This window comes from Pygocentrus nattereri, chromosome 10 (assembly GCF_015220715.1).
Source record: "Pygocentrus nattereri isolate fPygNat1 chromosome 10, fPygNat1.pri, whole genome shotgun sequence".
In the NCBI taxonomy this organism is placed as follows: Eukaryota; Metazoa; Chordata; class Actinopteri; order Characiformes; family Serrasalmidae; genus Pygocentrus; species Pygocentrus nattereri.
In genome coordinates, this window is record NC_051220.1 from 25,340,740 (window position 1) to 25,357,829 (window position 17,090).

The 17,090-nt window shown below is 39.7% G+C and overlaps 3 protein-coding genes across 5 annotated transcripts; 2 read left to right on the plus strand and 1 right to left on the minus strand.

The window, feature by feature from the left end:
• Positions 1-440: 440 nt before the first annotated feature.
• pacc1 (proton activated chloride channel 1) lies at positions 441-6,954 on the minus strand. 3 transcript variants are annotated; one of them, XM_017711851.2, is made up of 9 exons: positions 6,821-6,954; positions 5,440-5,579; positions 4,951-5,047; positions 2,505-2,714; positions 2,258-2,409; positions 1,715-1,854; positions 1,487-1,628; positions 1,296-1,403; positions 441-1,088 (listed from the first exon to the last, which is right to left on the minus strand). In XM_017711851.2, the coding sequence occupies exons 2-9, from the start codon at positions 5,473-5,475 to the stop codon at positions 927-929; spliced, it is 1,047 nt and encodes a 348-aa protein (XP_017567340.1). In that variant the 5' UTR covers positions 5,476-5,579; positions 6,821-6,954; the 3' UTR covers positions 441-926. The 3 variants fall into 3 exon arrangements, with proteins under 3 accessions (XP_017567340.1, XP_017567341.1, XP_017567339.1); XM_017711852.2 differs by lacking the exon at positions 6,821-6,954 and adding an exon at positions 5,835-6,305; XM_017711850.2 differs by lacking the exon at positions 6,821-6,954 and adding an exon at positions 5,835-6,305 and having other exon boundaries at positions 5,440-5,736.
• nenf (neudesin neurotrophic factor) lies at positions 6,598-9,524 on the plus strand. Its single transcript, XM_017711853.2, has 4 exons — positions 6,598-6,938; positions 7,049-7,109; positions 8,433-8,536; positions 8,639-9,524. Exons 1-4 carry the CDS (start codon positions 6,798-6,800, stop codon positions 8,813-8,815), a joined length of 483 nt encoding a protein of 160 aa, XP_017567342.1. The 5' UTR covers positions 6,598-6,797; the 3' UTR covers positions 8,816-9,524.
• A 1,968-nt stretch (positions 9,525-11,492) lies between these two features.
• Positions 11,493-17,006, plus strand: tagapa (T cell activation RhoGTPase activating protein a). The gene is made up of 10 exons (XM_017711854.2): positions 11,493-11,605; positions 12,258-12,335; positions 12,482-12,535; positions 12,893-12,965; positions 13,198-13,355; positions 13,685-13,846; positions 13,965-14,074; positions 14,192-14,360; positions 14,856-14,964; positions 15,067-17,006. Exons 2-10 carry the CDS (start codon positions 12,309-12,311, stop codon positions 16,149-16,151), a joined length of 1,947 nt encoding a protein of 648 aa, XP_017567343.1. The 5' UTR covers positions 11,493-11,605; positions 12,258-12,308; the 3' UTR covers positions 16,152-17,006.
• Positions 17,007-17,090: the final 84 nt, after the last annotated feature.

The following is a 17,090-nucleotide window of genomic DNA, read 5'->3' on the forward strand; positions in this document are numbered from 1 at the left end:
ACTTTAACTTATCTCGAAATGAATAGTTACTTCCTTAGATTACATAAATCATAATTTCGTATGTAAGAATTCAGAACTAATTAGGTCTAATAACAAAGTTGCAAGATAATGGCTTGAGAGTGTGAGAAAATAAGCTGTTGTTTCCATGCAAGTGTAAAATATGAAGGCAACGTTTAACGTTTATTTCAAAACGTCAATCTTGAGTCATTATTTTGACAGAAATCTACATTTTGAGAAAATAAGTAATTATTATGATGTATGCCAAAATTCGACACATTAATGAATTTTTTGAGATACATAAATCAAAATTCAAAATGATACTGCCAGAAGAAAGAGGTGTATTCCCCCTATGTGGTAGAAAGACCCTTCATTATCTCCATTGAATACATAAATTAACACATAAAATAATGATGATAAATAAGCACACAACAAACATTATCATTATTTCAGTCATTTTAATATCAGCTTATGCCCTAAAAAAGATGTCTCAGATGTAACTCTACAAGATGTAAAAGATGTCTCAGATGTAACTCTACAAGATGTAAAAGATGTCTCAGATGTAACTCTACAAGATGTCTCAGATGTAAAAGTATCAGATGTAACTCTACAAAGGGAAAGTCAAATAGGAAAAAAAAAAAGACAGCTGCCATATTAAGATCAGTGTGGCATTTAATTTTCCAGTCATCTGTCTTTATGATTGCACACTGTCCCTTTATTTTTTTATATGCAATGAAGCATATTCTACAATTTCAGTAGTGATTTCACACTGTCAAATAAAACTGATCCAACAAAATGTGAAGCAGAATAATTCAAAATTGTGTTGAAGTTCATAATAAAATTATAAAACAGTTCAGTCCTTCAAAGTTAAAATTCATTCACTTAATATTGAAAAGGTTTGACAATGGATGTCAAGGCTGACATTCTTTTCAGCTGATTTGGTTCATTTCCCGAATTTTCGCCCTCCTGGATCTTTTGCGAATTTTGATCATCCACTTAATACTGAGTTTAGCAAAGTCTGCTGCTTTAAAAAGAGCCATGAAGACACCACACAGAATGGCTATGGTGTTCCAGGGGTTTGCTGTGACTATCTGTTGGCAAAAAGAAAACCAACTAGATTAGTGTATGTCTTTAGTTAGTTTTAGCTGGCATGAAATGAATAGCCTTTTTTTCTACAACACTGAAGAGATGCATCTGTATTACTATACATAATTATACATTATATAAAGTATTAATAATTAACATCTCATATCATGAGGGAGCATTTAGAGCATGGAAGAATAACAGCCTTCACTTACGTCTTTAACTTGCTGTATGAATGGATCTCGCCACTGGAACACGACAAAGAAAAGCTCATTCGTTTTCTCTTGTGGAGGCCTTCTGTCGTTATACTTCACAACATTGGACTGTTAAATAAAGTTACTAATTAGATCACTATACAGAATGGGAGACACTGATTGTTGGTTAAAAAAGGGAAGCATTTGCCTACCTCTTGCCTGAATTCCACAGATTCATTTCCTCTCCCAGATGTCCTGACCAAAGACATTTTGACCCACGTACGAAAGCCACCAGAGAAAGTCCACATTGAATAATTCCTTTCACAATCCCTCATAAATGCAGCCTTGTCTGAGCTGGTAAGGAGAGGACACATGAACAGGTAACAGTGGCTTTTCATGAAAGAGGCAAATTCATATGTTATTGTTATATACCTATATACCTTTCAGTCATATCACTGAACTGAGCAAACAGCATATAACTGATAGCACTGAAGTCCTCCTCAGTTTCATTTTGACTGAACTGGAGGAATAAGAGCTCCCGGTTTCGGACATCTGTCGGACCCTCAACCACCAAGGCATGCTATAACAGCACATCAATAATATTACACATAATTTAGAGCAGCACTTGATAATCTCAGTTCTGGAATGCCAATCACTGCACAGCTTTACTTAGTTCTATTATGAATGCCAAAGTAAACTGATACTTCCAACAGTGCCACAAGATGATTTAAATGCTTTTGAATGTTCAGCTCTGGCTGAAACTTGTTGGTTGTGAAATCAAACAAGACCAGACATGTTTGAGAGGCTGTTATCCAATGAGTCATCTAAAACAAAACACTGTCAAAAAAACAAGTGGTTATATAGGTGTGGTGGATAAAACTGTACAGTGCAAGGATCCGCAACTGGGATTTGAAAACATTGACAGATAAGAATGTTAAAAGGACGATTACTGGCAAATTAAACCAATGTTGAGGAAGACTTACTCTAGTGTGGTTGGCGTATGGGTCACTATAAATGACTTGCTCTATTACACAGTTGTTCTCCTTACTCTGGCCTGTTAAACCAGGTGGAATGTAGTCATGATAGTGGTGCTGACAACTTAATAACTGAGCCTTTCCTGGGTACAGTGCAATTCCTGCAGAAGACAAAAGAAAATTCACATTAACTAAAAACACATTAACTAAACAAGGCACCGAACCACAAACCCACTCTCTGTCACGCTGAACCCACCTGGGGGAGCAAACTCCTCGACCTCTTTGTAGGACACCGACATCACAGGATGATTGAGCTTCTCCAGGAAGTCAGAAATAGTTTGGTAGGCCAAAAATGCAGCCACCGCACTTAGCAGAAGGTAGCTGAAAACAAGGATGACTGTGAAGACGTTCTTCACACAAGCTTTGTTGAAGGCAGTTGATATTTGATTATTGTCCATGACATCATCTGTAATAAGACCAAAACTGACATTAGGGAAGATTCCACAAAGTAAAGAAGAAATACAGTTCCATCTACGACATGTACTCCACGGAGCACCAGTTTTACATTTGCAAGTATGTTAAAGCTTAGTCACTAGAGCTTTCTGTATCATTGAGGTCTATAAAATGTATTCTTTAAGGTGTGAAACAGGGCCAACTGTTTTAATTAACGTTATTACAGCTTTGTGGTGGTTGATGTGCTTCTTTGATTTCAACCGTTCACTAGGCCAAATTTATCTGTTTCCTTTTCTCAGTAAGTGTTGATGGATGGACAGAAACACCTGTGGATTTTTGCAACATCAAGAAGCAAGAGTGGAGCTTGATTTCCTCCTCTCTCTCTCTCTCTCTCTCTCAAAGATGAAAGCTTTAAGTGCTGTTTATCTGATGGTGACAGTTTTAGTGGCCAGCCAGGCCTCAGAGTTCGATTTCCTCTGTATGTTTTAGTCTTTTTTTCATTATTTCTTTAACTTCACCCTTATTTAAGTGTACTTGTGTCTAATCCTCTCAGAAATATCTCCTTTATCCATTCTAGATGCACATGCTAAAGTGTGTTTAGGTAGTTACTTGTGTGAATGTTAGTGTCACCTTGAGGGTGATAATTATGTCTGTGACAGCTTTGGGAACAGCTGTGGGAGGACACACCTGTAAGTCATTGGTTTTAAGAATGGAAGGATGGAGGAGTGCACAAATGTAAAGAGTAGACATTAATTACTGACCGATTTTATATTATATTTAGTGGTGGAGGCTTTTGTGTCTTTGTATGTCTGTTAAATATATGTTTCTTGTTTCTTTCTAACTGGAATGATCATTAACTTGTACTAAAGGGCTATTTTGACTGGAAATTAAATAAATGAAAGAGTCGTCTCTCACTTTTGCGCAGTAGTGTATGTCTTATGAGTCATCTGTCCATGTGAGAAGAAATCATACACTATATTGGCAAAAGGTATTCACTCACCTATCCAAGTCATTGAATTCAGGTGTTCCAATCACATGCAGACTGCTTCTACAAACATTTTTTGAAAGAATGGTTCACTCTTAGGAGCTCAGTGAATTCCAGCATGCTACTGTGATAGGATGCCACCTGTGCAACAAGTCCAGTCATGAAATTTCCTACTAAATATTCCATAGTCAGCTATCAGTGGTATTATAAAGTAGAAGCGATTGGGAATGACAGCAACTCAGCCAGGAAGTAGCTGTAAAGTGACAGAGCGGGGTCACTTTATGCTGAGGCGCATAGTGTGCAGAGGTCACCAACTTTCTGCAGAGTTCATTTCAGACCTCCAAACTTCATGTGGCCTTCAGATTAGGTCAAGAACAGCATGTAGAAAGCTTCATGGAATGGGTTTCCATGGCTGAGCAGCTGCATCCAAGCCTTACATCACCAAGCGCAATGCAAAGCGTCGAATGTAGTGGTGTAAAGTGCCACCACTGGACTCTAGAGCAGTGGAGACGTGGAGGTTCTGGGTTTGGCAGGTGCCAGGAGAACGGTAATTGTCTGACTGCATTGTGCCAAGTGTAAAGTTTGGTGGAGGAGGGATTCTGGTGTGGTGTTGTTTTTCAGGAATTGGGCTCAGCCCCTTAGTTCTAATCAAAGGAACTGTTAATGCTTCAGCAGACCAAGAGATTTTGAACAATTTCAGGCTCCCAACTTTGTGGGAATAGTATGGGGAAGGCCCCTTAGTGTTCCAACATGACTGCACACCAGTGCACAAAACAAGGTCCATAAAGACATGGATGAGCGAATTTGGTGTGGAAGAACTTGACTAGCCTGATTGACTGTCTTGACCTCAACCCGATAGAACACCTTTGGGATGAATTAGAGCGGAGACTGCAAGCCAGGCTTTCTCATCCAACACCAGTGTCTGACCTCACAAATGCGCTTCTGTAAGAAAGGTCGAAAATTCCAATAAACACACTCCTAACCCTTGTGGAAAGTCTTCCCAGAAGAGCTAAAGCTGTTATAGCTGCAAAGGGTGGGCTGACATCAGAATAATCCCTATGGATTAAGAATGGGATGTCACTCAAGTTCATATGCATTTGAAGACAGACGACAGAATACTTTTGGCAATATAGTGTATTATAATTGTGCTGCTACTTCTTCTGGCCAGTACAGTTCAGTTCCTCTAAAAAAAGATTTGAATTTTAGTGAAATACAAGGTGCTACAAACAAACAAACAAAAATAAATAAATAAAAGCATCCACACCTGATGTGGCATCACAGCTGGCTTCATCTTGATCCTGGGCAGCATCTGTATTGTGCTGGTGAGATACAGATGCTCTTCCACAGTCCTCATCACTGAACTATAATAAAACATAACAACACGTTGTTAAGAGTTTTCCTGTGGTGATGAATGAATAGCACTATTCGTAACACCTCTGTTATTATAATGCATGTGCAGCAGAGATGAACGATGAATTGCCGTTTCACTCCTAACGTGTTTTGAACTGCGATGCCATTTTTGACTATGGCACCATCAGAACAATGTCCCTGAGTCAGCAGCTATCACATGACTACAGGACAGCACATGCTGTCTGCATACGTAACTGTTCAAATGAACAGAATTAGCCTCTCTAATAGTGTCAGGGAATTCTATAAGCATGTCGGATCCGCTTCCTCCACATGCATTTCTTTTACATTTTCGCTAACTAATCAAAACTTTCTTGTTCTTTCAGAGCGCAGCTCTATTTCATACCTCCTGGTAGCACCGAGGCGCCTCCTTCCGCAGCATTCTGTCCCAAACAGGTCGCGCTTTCCTCTGCTTTTGTCACCTTGCTTAACTCTGTGAAATGCCTGTCAGCACCACCGTCACGCTCCCGCGAGGATCCATAGGATCTGTGTAACAGATCGATGTGACTTTATGAGAAGCAAGTGACAAACGGTTCGCCTTCGGGAGCAGCAGACACCGCGGTAGCCTCGGCAGGGTGTAGGAGTGACATCACACCGAGTTTGGGATGGACTCTTGAGAATAATTTAGCTACTGCGAGACCTTCTGCCCTTACACACAGCACCGGAAAAAACAAACAGAAAATACAGCTTCAGCACGGTGGTTTCTCTAGGTAAAGCTCTGCTGTAGTGATTTGCGTGTACCTCAAAATGCATTTTCCCTTGTCCGTCCATACACGAGTCTGAAACTGTTAACCAAACTATTAACCAGCTTCTTGTTCGACGAGTCCAGTTCCACATTTAATAGCGCACCAGTTACATCGTGGCACCTTGCAACTGCTGCACCATTTCAGGTGGATCGAGAAAATTCGGACAAGAAGGTGGCGAATTGGGAGCTGACTCCAGCTTCAGTTTATTATCATGCAAAAAAAGTACATTCAGGCAAGAAACGACAACAATAAATAAGCTAGGTTACGACATTAACTTTCGACCGAAAATATGCCAAAAAAAATCTTAGCAACTTTATAAAAAGGCGTATGTTCAAGTTTTACCAAAGATTTTATGTGAAGTAAACTGAGATGGTGCATGTCTAAAGTCAAAGGGGCAAAAAGGGGTTCCGTTCCTGTCTGCTTAAGTCTGGCGTCAGCAGGTTTGCCCCGCCCCCGTCTCCCGGGGCAACGGTAGCAGGCTGTGCTAAAAGACTGGACAGCGGGCTGAAAAACCCCGAAACAAGACTGTTTTTCTTAAATAATCGTCTCGGAAAATGCGAGTTTAGGTTCACAAAAAGACCCTGACAATCACAAAAATGACTACAAGTTTTCTGTAATCTTAAAGGAGGTTGAGGCGAATAATCGTTAAAGTTTTGTGAAAAGGGCAAAAGTTCCCGCTGGTTAAATACAGGCTTAAAGTAGGGGAATGTCGCCGCTTTTAGGACTGCAGGAATAACACCCGGTCACGAGCTTGAACTTCAAAATAAAGCTCCGGCGGGAAGGAGGAAGTTCTGCGTGTTCAGAATTAGAAACATTAGCTGCTACACAAAGTGTGTTTTTAGAGTCTAAGAGTTTTTATTCCGTAGTATCCAAGTGTCTCCGGAACTGACATCATTAGCCATTTAGCTTCAGGCTATTTTACACGTTACAGCAAGTTTGACAGAGCGCTCTCCCCAACATGTTGTTTTTGCAGCTCATTACCTGTTTTTCGTTCATGCAAATTTGTACGGCAGATGAGACGAAATTAAAAGTAAAAGCCGCTTCGAAACCTGTGAGGTTGTTCACAGACGAAGAGCTGAGAAACTACGATGGAACTGAGGTAAGTTAACTAATCCACTCTGAAATTGGAGATGCCTGTTTCTTATACAGCTGAACGCTGAGATATTGCCAGTACTGGAACTTTATTTGTTTGTCCTTTGTTTTCCTCAGGAAGGGCAGCCTATTTACATGGCCATAAAAGGTGTGGTGTTTGACGTCACGTCTGGAAAAAGTTAGGTTTGAACTTCTTCGGCTGCGTCGAATGAAACGGCAAATTCTTTCTGTCTTTTTCTCTCTTACACCGATGTCCTTGTGCTTTTCGGTATTGTTATCTCAATAAAAGAAGAAAAAAAACTATACTTCGATCAAATATTACGTAGAAAACAATTGAATGAAACTTTTTTTGCTGTCAGCGCGCCTCCTGTTTGCCTGATCGTGTAGTCATGTGGATTAACATGCTCTTGAGTTCTGCGAGTACAATTACTGAAGCTGTCGGTTACAGATCAGGCAACATTTCCTCTTCTGCAATACATCAACAGTACCGGTAGTTGTCCTGCACTGTCCTGTCTGGATTATTGTAACTCTTTCTTTTTTGGGGGGCATTCCAGGAAAAAACTTTAAACAAACAAACAAATAAATAAATAATCTTTTGGTGGCCCTTCCCTTTAAACCACTGGTGACCAGCCTTCCTCCTGGAGATCTACCTCCTGTATCTATCATGCCCACCATACCCAGAACTAAAGCATCTGATCCAGCCAATCGAGTTAAAAAGTTAAATAGCTGAAGCAGGTGTGGCAGATTGTGTTTGGAACAAGGCTCTGCAGGAAAGTAGATCTCCAGGTTGATGACCATTGCTTTAAGCATCCCACCTTTTAATGACAGATCCTCTAGTGTCATCCCCCCAAATACAAAAACTCATCCTCTTCTTGTTTCTGCCCTGCCTCGGCTTCCCCCAAAGTCCAGCTTCCCTTAAACTTTACCTTTCTCCCAAAACGTTTTCCCTCTCCTAATGTTTCCTGTCTCACCCATCACCCATGTTCTGTGTCAGTGGTTAGGATTTTGTTTCTCAGTTTCCTTGTTTCTCTTTGTAAGATCACAGCTGTGATTAAACCTGATTTTCCTGTTCACATTTGTAACTGTTATGTAAGTGTATTTGTTTCTGTGTCTTTTGTTTATTTTATATTCTTTTGCTTTTATGAAATAAATTACTACTACTACTAATAATAATAATAGCTGCATTATACTATTTTGAGTCACCATAATTAGGGGTTGTGACAATGCATTGGGTCATAGTGATATTGCAATGCAAAATGTGACTGTACACTTTGGAGAATTAACATTCTATTAAATATATTAATAATTATGTCTTTTCTGCTGCCTCCCAGCTGTAGTAAAGTTGGGTAACAAGATAAATATAGTCATCTTTTTTTCTTCATTCAAATTTTGTTTAAAATATCAGAAGAATACAGTATCGTGAACTAAATTGAATCATTAGACCCTTCATGAAAATTATATTAACTGGCTTATTAATCCCTATTTTCTTCTTTATTAACAGAATTTTATGGGAAAGGTGCAGCTTATAATGCTCTTGTAGGGAAGGACTCAACCAGAGCTGTGGCCAAAATGTCACTTGATCCTAAAGATCTGACACATGATGTAGTGAGTTGATGTTGGTTTTCACTTGTTTCTAAAGCAGAAGTTCAGTACCGCTTTGAGAAATTCATATGTGCACTAACCATCTTCCTTTTTTCACCGTGTCAGGCTGGTCTTACTGAGAAAGAGCTGGAGTCCCTGGAGAGCGTATTTACTGGAACATACAAATCAAAGTACCCTATAGTGGGTTACACGAGCAGACGAATTCTCAATGAAGACGGCAGTCCCAATGAGGACTTCAAACCAGAGGACCAGCCAAATTTCAGTGTCAGAGCTGAGCTTTGATACTTTAGATAAACAGGAACATTTAGCTCTCAGCAGTAGTGATGGTTAGATATCCCAAACTGATTAATCCTTACTGTCTTTGTGTGAGGTAAGATTTCTATCTGACAATGTGACCGCAGATTAATTTTTCATGATGTTTCTCAACACTGGGCTTTTTATTTGTCCTTTCCTGACAGTGTTCCAATGTCAGAATAAAAAAGGTACTTGTTGTAACTTAATGTAATCCAATACAATAATTGGTTGTATTTCTGAACTAGTGCTAAAGCAAACTACAGCTACATGTACATCTAAAGTAGTTTTTTGCAGCAGGACATTATTGTTGTAGCATGATAATAGCAAATATTTTTGTAGGGGATTATTATATGGTGTTAAACAGTTTCACTCTGTCTGGGAAAGTAAAAATGTTCTGTTTTTCCATTTGTTTTCATGATACTATAGGGGAAGTTTGGTATTACTGTGTACTACTTTATACATTGCACCTCTCTTATCACTTTAAAAGGTGGGAAATGAATGTAAATTCTTTACAATTCTGAATATTTATCTTTTTTAACACAGCGATATTTTAGTACACAGCGTCATATTGTTGTACTTTATCTAGACGCGTCACACTTTGCCACTGCGTACTGTACGCAGCCGTCTGGTGGTTTTAACCTGATGCGCTCTGGGTGGTCTGGCTACCCACACTCTAGTAAAGGAATGATGCACACTATGTGGGTCTCCTCTGTGGGTTTTTCCCTGGTGGGCTGCCTTGAAGGTCATTCTAAACAGTTCACCCACCTGTGTGATATTAAAAAAGTCAAAAGCAGCAAGCAGCAAATTAGTCATAACAGAATCTCCAAAATTACAACATTTTATGGGGCGGGCAAACTTTGTTCTCTGTTTAATGTATGTTAATGTAATTAATGAATAGTATTCCAAGTAATTTTTTTTATTGGTTAATTTGTCGTGAAATGTTCGCCCAATGTAAAGCGTAGCTGGCATTTTAAAATACTACTTAAATGAAAACGGAAAAAGGTTTTGATCATGGCCGCAACAAAATGATTGTATGAATTCTGGTACATGTTCAGCACTGAGTCTTTGAAATAGTGCATTACATCCATCCATCCATCCATTTTCTAAGCCGCTTCTCCGTCAGGGTTGTGGGGGGGTGCTGGAGCCTATCCCAGCAGTCTTCAGGCGGAAGGCAGGATACACCCTGGACAGGTCGCCAGTCCATTGCAGGGCAGACAGACACAGACAGTCACTCACACCTAGGGGCAATTTAGCACGTCCAATCGACCTGACTGCATGTCTTTGGACTGTGGGAGGAAACCGGAGAACCCGGAGGAAACCCACGCAGACACGGGGAGAACATGCAAACTCCACACAGAGAGGACCCCGGGCACCCGGCAGGGGAATCGAACCCAGGCCCTCCTTGCTGTGAGTGCTACCCGCCACGCTACCGTGCCGCCCATAGTGCATTACATAACTTTACTAACCGAACACAACCGAACAAACAAGCCTGAGGTCTGTCTTTTTGGTATTTCTATTCATGCCCTACTGAATTGACCTGGTTCACAGTGTATAGTCCAGGCTGTGCTTTTGTTCCGTTTTATTTAACGCACCATAGTTCATAATGATCTGTTGCTGTTTTTTTTGTTGTTGTTGTTTTGTTTTGTTGTTGTTTTTTTTCAATTCTGTTATCACAAAGATTTTATACAACAATAAATGACACTCCACATCATAATTTACATGCTTTGTGTGTGTGTGGTTTTTTTTTTGATCACTGAACTTTCTCCTATAGAACTCCCCCGCATAGTGTACTCCTGAAAACATCAAAGGAGCGCTGATCAGAAACTCATTTACATGTAAACCGTAGATAGTAGGAGGACATACTTACAGACAGTTAGCCACTTCTTTTTTAGTAATCAAACAACTCAGAGACACTCATCTATACATTTGCTATGGCTAAAACTATGGGGGTTGATTGTTTTCATGAAATGACAATGAGTCAGTGAACATATAGCACTGTCAAATGTTGAATCTCACAATGATGTTTCTCTGTTTTCAAAAAAAAAATTCCCACCATAGTAGATGGACCTGGTGTGATGAATCATTGTAAAGGCCTTATTACTGTAAATGCTTGTCAAGCAAATAATTATCCCAAACTGGCATCTTTATTTTACCAGAAATGGACCATGCTTAGAAACTGAAAATTCTTGTTTTTAGAATGCAGTACTGATAACGTACAGTTTGAGGTTTGAAAGTAAGTCAAGCTAATAAGCAACAAAAAGTGCAAGATCCTTATGATTTTTTATGATCACTAAAGATTGAGAAGCCACTCATCTGGTGTCTTTAGATCATTTTGATGTTGACATTTATTGAGGTGTGTTGGCCTTAAAGCAAGACTGATGTTTTGCCAAACATTGACATTTGAAGTGAGCCTACATATTATTATGTCTGAAGTGAACTTGATATATGCCGCCTCTGGATGACGTTACACCTCACTTATGTGTTGCTCTCTCAGTTCAATCTCACGTTCAAGTGATGCATCTATCACTTTCCGCCCACAGCTATTTTGTTGCCCTACATAGGTAATGGGGGGTGTTAGTGGTGGGAGTCCGTGATGCTGCTTCCTGTCTCCATTGCACATCAGAATTTCCCTTCTGCCCACCCACTTTCATTCTGTAGTGTGATGGGTTGTTCTAGTTCAGTGTGCTTCAGTCGTGTGCTAGTGTTGTGAACTCGCATGTCGATGCAGCTGCTTTCACTAGTTCTCCTGAGCTGAAGAGAGAACTGGATGGTTAAGAGGTGAGAAATTACATTTATTTTGGTTGTGTGCAGTTTTTATTGATGTTTACGCTCTGTGTTTGTGGGCGATGGAATAGTTTCAATGGTTTATTTTCTACAATAACTTGTCTTTCAGCTGCATTTGAATGATTGGTACTTTATGATGCCTTATGAATAAATATGTTGCCACATTGTTAGTCGATTTACATATGTTACCATTTCAATGTACTATTGTATGTAATGTACACAGTCGTATGCAAATTTGGAACACATGGTCAAATGAGTTTTTTTTTTTACATTTTTCTAAGTGAAAATATAAATCCTCTACAGAAAATAAAATTTAACATACTGGGAAAAAAGCATACAATATAAAATGTGCCATAACCTTTGCACAATTTTGTGTTTATTATGTTTATGTGTCATAATTTTGCACAGGATTTTAGTTTTATGTATTTTTCCAATATGTGGAATTCAGCAAATAAACAGCAGCTGTGTATTGAAATGTGTGTTAACTTATGTTCAGTAGAAAAGTAACAAAACATGTAACTGGGGGACATTCAAACTTTTGCGTGTGACTGTATATACAAATGAACAAAGTCATATTGTACAAACAGCTGTTTTCGGTTTACCCTAAATAACTGACCCAAACCTATTTTTCATGTTCACTTCGCAGGTAAACTGGCAAAGATCAAGTATTTTGTAGACATCCCACCACAGTGCACTTATGAAGGTGTTGAGTGGCCACGTTGTGGTAAGTTCTCACCTTTAGCCACCTCTTTCAGTATGCCTATTGTCTCCTAATGACATCAGGGGATTTGATTAGTACATCTTTAGCATTGTCTTCCTCTCTGTTAGTTCATAGGCAAGATAAGCAAAAGTACTGTTCTTTTGTTTCAGACAAAATCACAGGCTGAGGACAGCATGGACCTATTCATCATGCCAGCCCCAGCTGTAAGTATTTCTGATTCTCACATCTCACACATATAGCACTTCATACAGAGGCTGCGCAATGTAAATAATAGTTCTGTTGATCTGTTTAACAAGCTTGAAGATTAGGTGCTCTTCACTAGAATAAAGCTTGTGCCATAGAACCTGCAGAATCTGAGGAGGTCACTCTGTAACACTGGCAGTGCTTTTAATAATCCTTCTTGGGAAAACAGAGTGGAATGCTTGGGAAAATTCTTTCTTTGGGAAATCTATTCCTGACCATGCATTTTTGTTGACATCAGAGAGACCATTTTAGAGCAGGTTCAGGGTTGGTGTGAAACCACTGGCACATCGCTTTATATGTCCTTTTTCTCCTTTCAGGTTCATGTGAATTCGGGACCCTCCCCGTTTCAGCAGGCATCTGAAAGCAACTTGATCGACTCCTCCCATGCTGGTGGGTTATAAACCAGTTCAACTCTGTTTTTTGTTTCAAAACCGTACACCACACACATTTGGTGCAGAGGATGATACATTAAACCAAGATTATTTTATTAATCATTCATCATTTGGAATTTAGAAACTATTTGGAAACTAATTGAAAATACTATTAGTCATATTCTCAAGTTGACACTGCAACAGTCAAATTTGAACTTGAAAATATTTATTTATTTATTTTTTGCTAACAGAAAATATCAACAGAAGGCATTGGAGGAGGCTTTTCCGGCGAGTGCAGAGAAAAAGCATGGATTATGATCGTGCTCCTCCACCACAAAAAAAGATGCTCTTTGGACGAGCTCTGTCTGACATATGTGAAAAATGTGACAGTCCTCCCGAACCCATTATGGTACGTCTCCAGTTCACCAACCATACTTTTTTTCTAAATTCTGCAATTCCTATCTCGTCCGCAAAAACCTTTTATCTCCATATGGTAACTTTGCAGGAGAAAGAAAAAATACATTCTTAACGCTAAATGGAGGTCAATTTAAAAATGATTTAGTCCAAGTTACATTTTGGATAATTTCTATTCATCATGAAATTTTCACACAGTATTAATTTTAATTTGTGTCAAAAATGGAGATAGAAGGTTGTGTTTTCACAGCAACAACATACAGTGTGAGATCTTTTTTAATATTTCCATTTACTGACTTTTCCTCACTCTGGATTGTTCTGCAGGACATTCTCTCAGTGTTGTGGAGAAAGGGCCCACACACCCTTGGACTGTTCAGGAAAGCTGGCAATGCCAAGCGTCTGAAAGAGATCAAGGAACAGCTCAACAGTGGAGCAGAAGTGGATCTGAAAGATGAGCCTGTGATTTTACTCGCTGATCTTCTCAAGGTAATATTTCAAGAGTTGTTTCTAATCGTCTGAAATGTGTTACATCCAATCTCCTTTTAAGTACAAATGCATCCGAGTTTCCAAGTGTGTTAATATCTTGCCTTCATTTGAATTGTAGGACTTTCTGAGGCACCTGCCTGGCAGTTTACTGCTGGTGGAGCAGTACAAGGCCTGGATGGCAGCAATGGAAAGACAAGACATACATGAGAGGTGTACTGAGCTTCAAATGTAAGTCTGGTTTTAAGATTTTCGATTGCATTATTGTCCTTTTTCTCAAAAATATTTTTGAGTTTTGGTACAAGTGTAGTAGTTTAATCCTACTCTCTCTGCTTGTTTTGCTCCTAGGGTGATTAATAAGCTTCCAGAGCCCAATATTCAACTCCTGAAACACTTGATTGCTGTGCTGTACCACATAAGTCTCAAGGCTGAAATAAACAAGATGGATTCCAGCAATTTAGCTGTCTGTGTTTCACCCAATTTACTCGAAGCTGACAGGGTAGAAATGGTGAAAAATGTGAGTAGACTGCTGTCAGTGCTGTCAAGGGCCCATATCATGTAGAACCACATTTTTGTCATGATTTTGAGATAGGCCAGTTTGATGTAGTATGTGAACATTGTTAAAATTTCAAAGTAGTTCATTTGCTCACCAGTTCATACAGTTTAAAAACAGCCTTTTTGAATTCACTGTTTTTAATGTTACAATACCAGACATAATTAACAAATATCCAGCTGTTTAGTCTACAGCAGTTTAGCCCCACCCATTAGCACTGAAGTTAAATGAGTGTTTCAACCTGGACTGCTTTTTGAATAAGGCACAATACAGGGCAGCCAATCGTGAAAATATATAAGGTACAGGAACAAAGACAGTCTGAGATAAATAGCATTACATATGATAAATATTAAAAGCTCTGTAATCTCTATGTCTCTGCAGTGGGCTTTAATGTTAGGTCAATATGTCTATTCTGTTATGCAGCTTGGTATTTCCCTAACCACTACTTTTATTTCATAGGTGTCGAACCTGACTCAGTTCCTCATTGACAACTGTTGTGAAATATTCAGTGAAGATATACTGACACTTCTTGGGGACTCAGAAGAGGAAGAGCTCAGTGATAACCAAGGTAGAATACTTTTCTTTTTACTCATTTGAATAAATCAGTAGTATAGTATGGTGATTCAAAGAAAAATACTGTATTTATTGAACACTTTGTTTCCTCTTTTAGATTCAATGTCCTCGCTCCATCATGATTCTGCCTATGACAGCAACGACCCTGATGGGAGCTTCACAGATATGCATGCCATCCATTCTGATGCTGAAGAGAAAACTCTGAATCACTTTGAAGCCTCCTCCTGCCCTGTAGAGAGACACACTCCTAAACCTTTCATTCGCAGGTGCTCGGAGCCAACAATTGGCTTCAACAAGGGTGCTCGAAACCAGGGTGCTTTAACAAGGAGTCAAACAGAGATGGACTTTTATGACCATCATTTGACAAAACAAATATCGGATGAGTGTGTTTTGTTTAGGACAGGCAGCAGGATGTCGAATGAGCAGAGGAGCACCTGCGTTTTGCCTTCTGGTGAACATCATCTCCAGAATAAAGAATCTAAAGACTCTTGCTCTTCCTTGGAGAGCACCTTCTCCAGTGCCTCAGAGAGCTCTATCCACACCAGCTCTCCAATCATCTCCTCAGCCACCCAGCGACGAGCCCTCCTGCGCAAACAGTCCTTCCCCACACGTCTAGCAGCACAGGGAAGCGAGGCCACCAAAAAACGCTCCCAATCGATGAAGGCCTCAAGCTCTCGGAATAAGACAAGCTTTTCCCAAGGTGCCAGCAAACGAGTTGAGAAGGCTTTACGCCACAGTCAGACTCTGCCTGAGGTGCTTCTTCTTGACAGGACTTTTCTCGCACCACAAAAGCCCTGCTGTTTGTCGAGCGAGGAAGTGTTTCATCAGGTGGACAGCAGGATTCCAAGTAAGCCTCCGTCCTATGAGCAGGCCATTCAGGACAACGCCCACATGCCACTTTCACATTGTAGCTCATTGACTGTTGAGGCTGCCAGGTGTCTGTCACAGAACACATGCTGTCAGTCCACATTCCCAACTGAGGAAACGTCAGATTCCTGCTCAGTAAAAGACTGTAACGAAGGCGGAGAGAAAAGTCAGACTTTGGCTGCACCTGCAACTTCAGCACAGTCAGGAAAGGGGTCCATTTCTGTGGCTATGTATGAAGCATGTAACACCACACTGTCACAATGTCGTGGACAGCAAATGCTGGAGACAGTGAATGTGAGAGAGTCGTATGTGTGACTTATGTTAAGTTCTTTGCATCTATGATCTGTGGTTTTGCTACAGATATGTCATATTTTGTCAAAATGCTTTGTGTAATAAAGCAGGCATTAGAGCAACTTTGGCTTCTACACCCTTAAAAAGTGGTTCTTCAGTGGTTCTTTAATGAATGGTTATTATATATAGAACCATGCCAGCTCAAGGAACCATTTGAATGCTTAAATGGTACTTTGCTTGGTAAAACTGTTCTTCTCTATGATTGAAAACCTGTTGCATATGGTTCTTTAAAGAACCTCTCCATGGTACAGTATTGAACCTTTTTTGTACTTTTTACTAAGACTGTAGCAGCTTCTACGAAGTTTATCATTTTGGAAGAGTGTAGAAAGTTGATACGAAATCCAGATATGTTGCAATTTCTGAATTGTAATTGGATTTATGGGTATTTGTTGTATTTTCAACTTTGTCCTGACTATCAGAAAGATTTGTTGAGTGACCTCACATAGCAACAAAATGTCACTGAAAGGCACTTTGAGACAATGTTACCACTACAAAACGTGAAAGGAATGGAAAACTGATGTCATAGTACGCAGTCAGTGAGACTGCATACCATTATGGGACCTGTAATAATTAAAAAGACCTAGGCCTCCACGCCCAACAATGTATAAAGAGTCATATGGGTGGATTTCCGAAACTGCTTGTGGACACACCAAACACATGATGATGTAGTGTCTATTGTTGACGGGAAACACACATAGAGTAGAAAAAATGTGAATATTTTTGGGTACATCTTGTGTAAATTCACTGTAGATAAATACTTTGTGTAAATACACACGGCAATGTAAGCATGATATGCAATAAACCTTTCCTATCCTATCACTCTGTGCCTCTGGTATGTTTACTAGAACACCAATAGCAGGAACTACCTCGCCAGTTTCAGTGCACTTGTTCGTCTCCGCCCAT